General features: G+C 47.6%; 1 protein-coding gene across 1 annotated transcript in view; it reads left to right on the top strand.

Moving 5' to 3' along the window:
• The window catches only part of LOC115325088, a 60,689-nt gene extending 48,320 nt beyond the window's left edge, over positions 1–12,369 (top strand). Inside the window, exon 5 of the mRNA XM_040216758.1 lies at positions 12,230–12,369. Within this exon, the coding sequence (XP_040072692.1) occupies positions 12,230–12,369 (140 nt within the window). The remainder of the gene's footprint in view (positions 1–12,229) is intronic.
• Positions 12,370–12,848: the final 479 nt, after the last annotated feature.

Genomic DNA, 12,848 nt, shown 5'->3' with positions numbered 1-12,848 from the left:
AGAAGGATCATGTAGCTTAGTGCCAATGGAGCTCAGCAAGGCGGTTTCGTAGACCTCGTTTCCCTTTCCGCTAAGCCCTCCGCAACAAAGAATCCGCTAATGCGCCTGCACGCCTATGGGCTTGGCTCTAGGTCTCCGGGTATCGTAGCGGGTTGTGGCCAGCGTCGCGAGACGGCGAAAACCATTCATGAAAAATTTATTTTGATACAGAGCCGTCAACTGAAAACGTAACTATATTGAAGTCAGTTGAAAAGCTTCCTAAAACGCCTAGCTCCTTTCGTGGCGCGTGCGCACGGTGTCATTCGTTAGCTTATCAGCCCTCCCAATGAAAAGAAACAGTGGAAGCAGTGATACGTTGGATGCACTTTACCTACGCTGAAACGATATTCTATTGTGGGTTTTTGATGAACATCAAGTTGGCGCAGAAGTCAAGCCAAAAGAGCGTTGTTCGAAAACGGTACTTCGTCGCCCGTGTAGGCCCTGGCACTGGTGGCGCTAGAAACGCCATCCGTCTAAAGCCCCTCGATGTGTTTACGTTTGTCTTACAAGTAGCGTTAAATGCTCCAGTGCCCGAGGTCCGTCTCTCGAGCGGCCCTTGGAAGCAAATGGCGGCGCAGCACTGAAATGACATGACTGGCCCTTGGAAGCGAATGGCGGTGGAGCTCGTGGCACGTGTCTCGGGCAGTTTGATACTTTAGACCCATGTTACAGATAAAAAAAACAGGACGCGGGATGGCCAGAAAACATGCTTTTCGTTCAAGGCTCGTCAAATTATGAGGCGCTGGAGAAATGCAGCCTTCTGCGTTAAGTCCTTATTTCGAACTCTTTTTGTTCGCCTTCCGCCCATTGAAAAGCATGCGGGAAGGGCCTTAGAACGCACCTGGTATCGCTGCGCCGCAGCGTTCTTCCGCAACATAAAGTTCGTCTGCTTTCCTCTCCGTCACCATGGCAACGAACGCCGAATGAATAGAAGCACGCACGGTACCGCCGCGTGAAGCTAGCAACAGCTGACGCCATTTTACAAAAGCCGTCTGCTAGCCAAAGCCGAACGCGGTGTGTCAGATCAACGGCCTCCGCCGGTGCGCCGCTAGCAAAGACGACGAAGCTGAGGCACGCCGACGGCGATCGAGCCAGAGCCTTTTATACTGGGAGAGTTCGGCGGTTCTTTGATCCAGCCGCCAGTCTGGCAGCACTGATCAAACAGTCTGGCAACTGTGCGCATCCGCCATGATGTGCCTTGCCGTCTAGCTTGATTGCACCTTTGCATTTAATTGCATTATAATTATAACCTTAAACTGCAAGCTTCACCCTTGTTTGGTGTAAGGCTGGTGGCGGCTGATAAAACCCGTTTGCCCTACTGACTCGAGCCGGCAGTCGGCTCGCTAGAGTCCATGGAGCGAGAGACGACGATGAAAATGATCGTTCTGCGCTGCGCTCTGCCAGACGTTAGATGAAAAAGAAATGGGGGGCTGCAGTGCCGTTGGGTGCTCGAACAACGCGGAAAAGGGGTTCAGGGTGTACCGGTTCCCGCAAGGAAAAGAAAACCGCGCAAGGCACAAGATCTGGGAAACCAAGAAGGGCTGACTGGAAGCCGAGTTCTCGATTGTGCGAGGTAAGTTTAGGATTAACGTATGATTAATGTAACAAAATGCTTGATTTTTCGACTTTCTCCTTACGCCAACAAAAGCGCAAACGGCAAAACCTACACGCGTATACATGGCATGTCAATGGGGACCCACTCGCCGGGAGGCACATCATGGCGGAAGCGGCGCCCGCTGAGTCCGCTAGACCTAGCGGGCCGTAAGCCCCTCCCACCCGCCGAACTCTCCCAGTATAAAAGGCTCTGGATCGAGCAAGCAACAACACCGCGGGACGACTGCAACGGCGGCATTTATTCGGATCAAAGGCCGCCTTCGCCGGTGCGGTGCTAGCAAAAACAACGGAGCTGAGGCACGCCGACGGCGAATGGGCGAGCAACAGCACCGCGGGACGACAGCAACTGCGGCATTTATTCGGATCACAGGCGCGAAATAAGCAAGAACAATTTTTATTTGAATCATAACATCCGATATCCAAATTGGGGACCACATACCTTTGCTGGGTCTTTCCTGTGAACTTTTTACAGAGACACGGGGTGCCGCATTCAAAACACAGCTCCGTTTGCAAAATATGGGGGCCCTGAAAAGGACTGTTTAGACCGCTACCAGAACCTATTACTGACGTAACGAGCACTTGACGAGCGGTTGGCGCATAAGTTGTCTTTAGGCATGCAGGCGGGTGACGAGCTCAGCGCAGCGGATCCCTCGAAGTCACCGGGACCGTCAGAATCCTCGCCCTGTCTGCGTCGGGCCTCTAGATTTTGGCGGCCGCGGCGTCGAACGACTGGAATCTATCAGTGTTTCCGCGCGCCTTGTCTCTCCTCCAAAACATGAACTTTGCAAGGTGACCAGTGAAATGGTGGCTCTCGCGCCGTCCAGATAGAAGAGAGTGTTTGACGTGGGCCCAGGTGCAATCCACCGTATTGGTGTGCGCACCAGTGTTCGCGTCGAGAAAGTTAAGCTTGTGGTTGACGGTGAGGTGCGTGAAGCGAGCGTCATCTGCAAGCTTGTGATAGCCAGCCCAACAATCAGTGATTATTCTTGTTTCAGGGCGGGCCCACTCGGCTATTAGCCCTTGCAGGGTTTTAGCGTCAAGGGTCTCCACGGGAACAAGAAAGCAGCACCCGCTGCAACGCGCCACACCGCCGAAAACCCACTGGCGAGGCCTTAAATACCCGCGATGGTACTTGTGCCGACCGAACATACTCTCGTCTAGTTCTACAGTCACGCCTTCGCCACCAATCATGTCTGAATGCTTAAAGACTTAATTTAGCACAACCTCCCGACAAAGTCTCGCCCAATCAGTTAATGTCTTACTTGCGATTTCAGCCTCCCGCTGAATGACGGCGTACGGTAGGTTCTGGCATCCGGAGGATGATTTTCATGAGTTGGAGAAGCGTCAGGTCTGTGCGATCCTTCGAAAAGGGAACCGCTCCGTACCGAGACATCGCCCCGGCACTGAACTTTGACACCGGCTTCCTCTTGGCCACCTCACGAATCATCCATCCACACACCGCACCGCACCCCCCCCCCCCCCCCCCTCCCCTTCCGTGTAGCCATCCGCAGATCTAGCGCGGACTTGCAGCTTGTCATCGCGGCTTCGCACTTTGGACACGCACGAAAACCCAGGAGCCAGGAGCAGGCCAACGCGCTAAAGCAAATTAATTGCTTCAAGAGGGTCTTTCATGGCGCCAAGAAGACGGCCCAAGTTGAACGCCATGGCACTGCGATGCTCGCCTCTGGAAGAATAAAGGCCGGTTCACATATGCAGCGAAGCGCTAATGTAGCGCTTCTCACGTGTCGTCCGCTGCTTATTGTCTGCCATGAACAACAGTATTGACGGTGCGATACAAAGCTGGTGAACGCTCCCGTCAGCACGCGCTTAGCACGAGGTCAGCGCTACACTTGTAGCGCTCCGCTACATGTGTGAACAGGCCTTAAAGGGCGGTGCAACGATATTCAATTGGAATGTTTTTCACTTTACGCGAATTTACTGGCACTAGTGGGAGTCAAGGATACTCGCACGCAACGGCATTGACCAAGAAACGCCTTTGTTGCGCTGTAATTTTGAGGAAAAAACCGAGTGTTTTCATTCAATATCTCCTTCGCGAAACCTGATGACGTAGCTGGGCGGTAGCAGTACCGCCCAGTGACAATATTTGAATGCGGCTCATAGATTGGACCCGAGCATGGCGTGGACACTCGATTTGGGCTCGTGATAATCGATAGCTCGAGATGCATTCGGGTAGTGTCCTGTGTCCAATCGCTGCAATCACGACAACAGCCGAACCATAACAATGTCTGGAACTCAGCGCGTGCCCTGTGCCTTGACAACCCCAGCGCATGGCTATGATCAACATTGGCGGCATATAATCGGCTCCAGATCACGTGGCCGCTTGTTCTGGCTGCGAGTTAAGGGGGTGAACTCTGCTAGTTTTTCTTTGTTTTTTCTGCGGCTTCGATTGCGTGTGGTGAAAAACGAACGGTCATTACACAAGTCATTCACGTCAGGGATCCGTTCTAAGCGGTATTTACGCAAAATACAAAAATCGTTGCATCGCCTCTTTAAAGCGCCGAGGGGGAACTGCGCGCTTCTTTGCATTTATTATTTTTATTTCATCCGCCATTTTATACCTCGTGACACAATTCTAACAAACTCATTGGTTGATCGGTCGGACGACACCATCGCGTGACAAAAAAAAAAAAAAAAACAAAAAAAACGCCAAACGTATGTTTACGGACGGCATCGTCACAGAGAAGGGAGCAGTCGAACCCAACAACAAAATGAAGTAACAAAGTGTATAAAAAAAAAAAATAAGAACTGAGCCGTTGGAGTTTCGGACGGCGTCTTCTTTGATGAGAGGAGCTGCTCTGGCTGATCGGAATATTCCTTTTTTTATTCTTTTTCTTACTCTACAGGGTGCCACGACCCTTATTTGAAGCTGATTTGTTAAATTAATAACAAACAACGCGTTGGAACGGAAAAGGTAGAGAGTCTTGGCGTCAGAATTTGACGTGGTAGAAAATAAAATAAAATAACGAATGCACAATACATACCGTATCCCAAGACCGTTATACTCCGCACTTGGCGAGGCCTTATGACGCAGCCGACGACCGTTAGGCTATTTATTTTGTATCTTTAGATTTTTTATCGTGACGGCTACTCCAATGTGCCTCGGAGTCTCCAGCGGAGATCCGGCAGTTTTTAATAATTATTATTATTGTCGTTAGTATGCTGCTTCGTTCCTGACGCCATACAAATATGGGGCGGGATTACTTTGCACCACGTATAAAAAAAAATAAAAAAGTTTAGTTCATGGTCGGATTGGTTTGTGGATACAATTAGTCCAATAAAATTAGTCCAATAATTGATAAGTACGATTATTTAGTTTCATTATTAGCATCTTTTGTGTGCATGCGTGAAATACAGCACCCAACGAGAAGACACGAGAACAACGCTGCAACTGCTGGACCATAGACCACTTTCGAGAAAATGCGCCGCAAGACAGGGAGGGAGTAAGGGATACAACAAGTAGACTATTTAATGTCACCAAAATCCTGGGCGGGGAACACTTGGCAGTATCAGTGTATCGTTTTGAAAGCGATACAAAAACACGTCGGGGACACTGGACTTCTGGACCAACTTTGAGTGCGTGCGCGTCTGATGTGTGTGTATGCCATTCTTTCTTTCTAGATTGTAGGCGCGAAAAATCCACACGGACTAGAGCCTGAGTAATGCAGAGTAGTTACTCAGGCCCCAGTCAGTGTGGATATTTCGCGCCTATAATCTAAACAGAAAGAATTTTTTTATTGCGTCAGGAACGAAGCAGCATAGAAAGAGTGCCCTTCAAACGACAATAATAATTACTAAAACCTGCCGGATCTCCGCTGAAGAATCCGAGTCACAGTGGAGTAGTCGTCACGATAAAAAATCTAAAGAAACAAAATAAATAACCTAACAGTCGTCGGCTGCGTCATAAGGCCTCGCCAAGTGCGGAGTATAACGGTCTTGGCATTCGGTATGTATTGTGCATTCGTTATTTTCTTTTCTTTTCTACCACGTCAAATTTTTACGCCAAGACTCTCAACCTCCTCCGTTTCAACGCGTTGTTTGTTATTAATTTAACAAACCAGCTTCAAATAAGGGTCGTGGCGCCCTGTGAGTAAGAAAACGAATAAAAAAAGGAATATTCCGATCAGCCAGAGCAGCACGGCTGCTCTGGCCGCTCTGGCCAGAGCAGCTCCTCTCATCAAAGAAGACGCCGTCCGAAACTCCAACGGCTCCCTTCTTATTTTTTTTTATTTTTTTTTATTTTTATTCACTTTGTTACTTCATTTTGCTGTTGGGTTCGACTGTTCCCTTCTCTGTGACGATGCCGTCCGTACCCATACGTTTGGCGTTTTTTTTTTGTTTTTTTTTTCACGCGATGGTATGGTTCGACCGATCAACCAATGAGTTTGTTAGAATTGTGTCACGAGGTATAAAATGGCGGATGAAATAAAAATAAAAAATGGAAAGAAGCGCGCAGTTCCCCCTGGGCGCTTTATTCTTCCAGAGGCGAGCATCGCAGTGCCATGGCGTTCAACTTGTGCCGTCTTCATGGCGCCATGAAAGACCCTCTTGAAGCCAAAAATATGCTTTAGCGCGTTGGCCTGCTCCTGGCTCCTGGGTTTTCGTGCGTGTCCAGAGTGCGAAGCCGCGATGACAAGCTGCAAGTCCGCGCTAGATCTGCGGATGGCTACACGGGGGGGGGGGGGGGGGGGGGGGGGGCGTGCGGTGTGTGGATGATTCGTGAAGTGCCCAAGAGGAAGCCGGTCAAAGTTCAGTGCCGGGGCGAGGTCTCGGTACGGAGCGGTTCCTTTTTCGAAGGATTGCACGCACCTGACGCTTCTCCAACTCATGAAAATCATCCTCCGGATGCCAGAACCTACCGTGCGCCGTCATTCAGCGGGAGGCTTCTATCGCAAGTAAGACAATAACTGATTGGGCGAGCCTTTGTCTAGAGGTTGTGGTAAATGCCGTCTTTAAGTATTCAGACATGATTGGTGGCGAAGGCGTGACTGTAGAACTAGACGAGAGTATGTTCGGTCGGCACAAGTACCATCGCGGGTATTTAAGGCCTCGCCAGTGGGTTTTCGGCGGTGTGGCGCGTTGCAGCGGGTGCTGCTTTCTTGTTCCCGTGGATACCCTTGACGCTAAAACCCTGCAAGGGCTAATAGCCGAGTGGGCCCGCCCTGAAACAAGAATAATCACTGATTGTTGGGCTGGCTATCGCAAGCTTGCAGATGACGCTCGCTTCACGCACCTCACCGTCAACCACAAGCTTAACTTTGTCGACGCGAACACTGGTGCGCACACCCATACGGTGGATTGCACCTGGGCCCACGTCAAAAACTCTCTTCCATCTGGACGGCGCGAGAGCCACCATTTCACTGGTCACCTTGCAAAGTTCATGTTTTGGAGGAGAGACAAGGCGCGCGGAAACACTGATAGATTCCAGTCGTTCGTCGCCGCGGCTGCCAAAATCTAGAGCCCCGACGCAGACAGGGCGAGGATTCTGACGGTCCCGGTGACTTCGAGGGATCCGCTGCGCTGAGCTCGTCACCCGCCTGCATGCACAAAGACGACTTATGCGCCAACCGCTCGTCAAGTGCTCGTTACGTCAGTTATAGGTTCTGGTAGCGGTCTAAACGGTCCTTTTCAGGGCCCCCATATTTTACAAACGGAGCTGTGTTTTGAATGCGGCACCCCGTGTCTCTGTAAAAAGTTCACAGGAAAGACCCAGCAAAGGTATGTTGGATATCGAATGTTATGATTCAAATAAAGATTGTTCTTGCTTATTTCGCGCCTGTGATCCGAATAAATGCCGCAGTTGCAGTCGTCCCGCGGTGCTGTTTCTCGCCCATTCGCCGTCGGCGTGCCTCAGCTTCGTCGTTTTTGCAAACACCGCACCGGCGAAGGCGGCCTTTGATCCGAATAAATGCCGCCGTTGCAGTCGCCCTGCGGTGTTGTTGCTTGCTCGATCGCCGTCGGCGTGTCTCAGCTTCGTCGTCTTTGCTAGCACCGCACCGGCGAAGGCGGCCTTTGATCCGAATAAATGGCGCGGTTGCAGTCGCCCCGCGGTGTTGTTGCTTGCTCGATCGCCGTCGGCGTGCCTCAGCTTCGTCGTTTTTGCTAACACCGCACCGGCGAAGGCGGCCTTTGATCCGAATAAATGCCACCGTTGCAGTCGTCCCGCGGTGTCGTTGCTTGCTCGATCGCCGTCGGCGTGTCTCAGTTTCGTCGTCTTTGCTAGAGGCGTACCGGCAGAGGCGGTTGATCTGACACACCGAGTTCGGCTTTGGCTAGCATACGGCGTTCATAAAATGACGTCTGCTGTTGCTAGCTTCACGCGGCGGTACCGTGCGTGCTTCTATTCATTTGGCGTTCGTAGCAATGGTGACGGCGAGGAAAGCAGACGAACTTTATGTTGCGGAAGAGCGCTGCGGCGCAGCGATACCAGGTGCGTTCTAAGGCCCTTCCCGCATGCTTTTCAATGGGCGGAAGGCGAACAAAAAGAGTTCGAAATAAGGACTTAACGCAGAATGCTGCATTTCTCCAGCGCCTCATAATTTGACGAGCCTTGCACGAAAAGCATGTTTTTAGACCGGAGTTTGGAGATAGTTTTTTTTACAACAACATGGGTCTAAAGTATCAATGTGCCCCCGTACCTGCTCGCGTGCAGGAAAGAGAAAAAAATCGATTTCGAACAACGCTCGTCCGTGGAGTTTATCAGCTGATAGACATAAGAACCTTGGTCATCGGTAGGGTGGAATGTAGGGCTAGTTGGTAGTTATTCATCTTGGTTTTAAATAGAGTCGATTGTTGGGCTAGTTGGTTCTGGAATTTGGAATACATTTTAGCGCTCAAAAAACAGGGACAAAGAGGCGAGAAACAGACAGCACAGTGCGCTACTAACAACTGATTTTATTACGTGAAATTTTAAAAGCGCACAAAAGACGAGGACAGAGAAAGAAACACAAACGACGGACGTCGTTTGTGTTTCATCGGCATCTCCAAGGTCAAATGTGTTCAAGCGGTATTAGCGGCGAAATATTTTGGTGGCTCCCTCCTATGGTTCCCTCTCGTGGCGTCACTACCTTGTGAAGAATAATTTCGATGCTGTTCACAATTAGCATGGTGAAGCTTGAAATCATTGCGCTCTGAAAGAAACACTGCCAATACCGTCAAAATTGAAGTTCTTAAGTTACTCTTATTTCTGTCAACAAGAATACCTTTGCTGACGTCATAGTCAGTATTCGGCCAATCGTAGAAGCCGACCTCAACGACGCTTTTGATCGCGCACGTCGCGAATACAGCACGTATTTTTGCTTATACTTCATAGGTTGTGGCGCGCGAGGACGTTCATAAGCGGTTCAAGTGCCACGCAACTCGAGCACTGGCTTTTGCTATGACGCGGTTTCGACTAACCAAGCCCTGATTATAAATAAACAGCGGTAGAGCTTGTCGCAGAAAATTTCCCTGTTGCGAAAGGTCCGAAGAGAACAAAGGCTTCTCGACAGGAAGCCGTTGTCTAAGAAAGCTCGAGAGGATGGGAACAAATGACAGAAATATTGATAAAAAAAGTAAAGAAATAAATTGATATTACGAAAGAAACTATTCAACAGTCAATCGAAAGTCGAGACCAAAGAATATCTCTTTACCCAATAACGCCATTTGCAAGGAAATAATATGCGTAGAACGTATTGCATTCTCAGCATCACGAAAACGGAAAGAATCTGTATTTTGGGGTGAGAAACGTTTTGAGACTCGGAATTAACTCGCCTCCATTTTTATCACAGTGATTTGACGGACATTTTATATGTAAACAATCAGGCGGACATTTCTACTACACCTTGATATTTTTTTAACGAATGAACCATGAATTTCAAACTACCGTCTCCGGAAAATGTAGCATGTGTCATAGTGAGAAGCAACGAGCAGAATTCGAGCGGACGACTGCAGTTCTACCGTCCTGCATGGAAATGCGGATTACTGTATGCGTTAGCCCCCAAGTTATCCAAGATGGACAATGATGATGATCTTCATCATTATAATGATCATTGTGATTGCCGGCTGTGGCTGGTACCAACGCCACGGGAATGAGGGCGAGCTATTCTTTATGTTAATCTCTTCTGACGAGATGTTAGCGCGATAACAATATCAGAGGCCATAATTGTGCATGTGCTGTGCAGCGCCCGCTGGATGGCCACAGTTGAGGGAAAGTCAAATCCCTCCACCTGACTCTCACGCCGCATTCATTAGAGGGCTTTGGTGCGTACAAAATTCAACAGGTGTGTTGCCCTCCGAGAAAACATTGGCGATTGCTCTACAGCCTCCAGTCAAGGTGAAATATAGGTAGCTAAAGACACATTAAGATCCTCTAAAGTGCGCAGAAGTCGCTTCGACTACTGCAGACTCACATAAAACATCTTCAGAAAACTTCGAGTGTGCATATTTAAAAATAAGGCATTCACTTAAAAATAAAGCTATACACGTCATGCTCCGTTTCGTGCAAAGCGACCGGGGACATTTTTAAGGTTGGATTCGCTTCGTTGTTGTGGCCTTGATAAAATACTCTATGCCGAATTACGGGGGAAAGCACAAGAGTCTGAAGCATTTGAAAACGAATTCTGATATAAAGTTCAAGAGGCAGTGAATGTGCAGGCGAGCCGGTCATGGTTGACCAGAGAAAACATTTTGAGTGTGAATGGTTTAAATGTGCTAAGCCAATTTTTTTTTTTGTGGAATCTGAACGAAGAATAATGAGGGATATCAAGTTTAAAACGCAAATCGCAGAATTTTGAATAAAGAATGTTTCTAATAGGGAAGTTGGTGATGGCTGTATTCAGAATAACCTTATGGACATGTCTAAGAAGTCATTCGGTGACTGATTCATATGTATCAAACAGTCCAATCGGTGCATTGCAATTGAAGTGTATATCTGGCAGAGGGGTTGTTAGTGTCTATCCGGGGTATATAAGCACCGAGAGAAAATAAACAATTCAGCTGCGTTGAAACGACTTCCAGTGTGCCTCTTTCTTCAACTTGAATGTTTCTCTTTTTTTCCTTCACTACTGCGTCGGGTTTCAAACATCACGATTAACTACTACACAATGGGGTTCATGACGAAGTAAGCCCGTTTAGAGGAAACTTTTATACAGCTCTCTCAATAGGTGATTTCGGAGAAATTCTGACGCTCTTGTCTGCCAGGGCAGGCAAAACTGTTTAAAACAGGATTTTTGCAGTTAAGATAAATGAACATACAAGTGGTAATTTTCTTGCCAGGATAAATTCTGAAATACAACTGGAACTGTTTCATGCGTTAGCCAGAAAGGATACGAATTGGCCACTTCCGGAAGAACAAATCCTCTTTGGTTTATTCAGTCATCCTATTTGCACTGTGTATGTGAAAAAAAAGAACGAAGAGAGAAAGAGTGCGGAGTTGGTCCAGGGCATGCACAACGATAACACGCTGGGCATGGAAACCATGGCGGGTCTACGTTTATCAAGCACGACAGAGTAACGTTTAACAGGGTTTAACATTGCTGTGAAAATACTTGAAACGAAGTTTTGCCACGCAAATAATAGTCATAAAAATATGCAATTTTAGCGATACATGTTTAAACTGTCAGGCAATTTGTTAATGAGCTTAACGGTGTACGCTAATTTTTTTTCGTACATTTAAATATTTCGTTTATCGTTTATTTGAGCTGGCTCGTCATGCCGAAATCACGTATCTTCTACTTTTTCACGTAACATTTCGAACTCTCTAAACACAATAAAAAATCTCACACTTCATCTAAATATTTTTGTGGGAACTTTCAAAAACAGTTTCGTGTACCCATGTGAAAGATATCAAACCAAAACACTAAACTAACTAATAATCACCATACATGAGCTAGCAGAGATTGAGAACAGCTTTTTTGCATGGAGGCTTGGGTCAGTTGGCTCATTATGACTTAAAGGTAACAGCGCAAGAGTTGACTCACACACTTAGACCATACGAACACCGTTAACAAAGAACATCTTACGTCACTATGCGTGAGAGGTTTCCTTTTGAGTGACTGTGTGCATGTGGTCTGGGTGAGTGAATCAACTTTTGAGCTGTTACGTTTAAGCAGAGAACAGCTCAGCTGCGACCTATAGCAGAACACTCTTCATGTTTGGTCCCAAAAGGTGACACAATAAATAAAAATGTGTATCTCGGGAGGAAAATATCTTAAATCCACTTGAAAAAGTAACTTGGTTTTGTCCTCAAAACTTAAGCGAAACAGTTCACGTTATTATATACACCTTATCGTTCCATGAAATGCTTCCTTTTGTAAATTACATGAGGGACAGTCGTCTGAAAAATTATTTAGTTTTAATGATAGACCACCTCCTAACGAACCATCTAAGCGAACCGTCTAAGCAGCGAAGGTATATCAGCTGTCATAATTGATAATGAAAAGTCCTGGGCCAGCGGTTAAAAGTAATAGCTGCTCGCCACGACGGCGCAAACGCATGAGCGCACATGTTATTTTAATAGTATTGCACAATTTGGTCACACCAATTTATCGCTAAACCTTCAATTCATTTTATTTTACAGCCTGCAGTCTGCTGGTAACAAAAGACGCCTTTTCTGACCCTGACAAGAAATGCACAAAAGCATTTACAAGACACTGTGGACATTATGCATACAACTACACCAGCATACGCCAATGTGTTAACCGCACTGATTACAACTAAAAAAGAGATTATTTTTCTTCGCATGCTTCGAATATTAACATCTAGGTCCTAAATACCTTACCGACCGTCTAATCGGGTTCGTTTTGCAGCTCCCTTTGCATGCTTGGAGCGGGGACTTCACCTTAACTCGGACTGGGGCGCTTAGAATAAACTATGGTTGTCAGCAGTTTACTTTTGGTTTTATCCATACTCGTGTTGTGTTCGCCTCTTCAAAATTCTTATATGTGTTCCTGCAATCATACACATTGCGAGCTTTTAAGAAAGAAGACTCTCCAGTAGCATAGAAGGCATAACAGAAAGGTACCACAGAGACGCAAGGCCGAAGCGCTCCGACATGTGCCGTCAGCTTCGTCACGACTGGTTGCCGAACTTGAAAGGTCGGCTCTCCACAGTGCGGAATTTCTGCATCCCGGGGGTACCGCAAGCGCTTAATCTGTTGCTGGCTCCGGTCTGAACAAACAAGCCAGCTTGGCGCGCGT

Source organism: Ixodes scapularis, unplaced genomic scaffold, assembly GCF_016920785.2.
Source record: "Ixodes scapularis isolate PalLabHiFi unplaced genomic scaffold, ASM1692078v2 ptg001200l_1__unscaffolded, whole genome shotgun sequence".
NCBI lineage: Eukaryota > Metazoa > Arthropoda > Arachnida > Ixodida > Ixodidae > Ixodes > Ixodes scapularis.
This window is presented reverse-complemented; position numbering and strand designations above follow the sequence as displayed.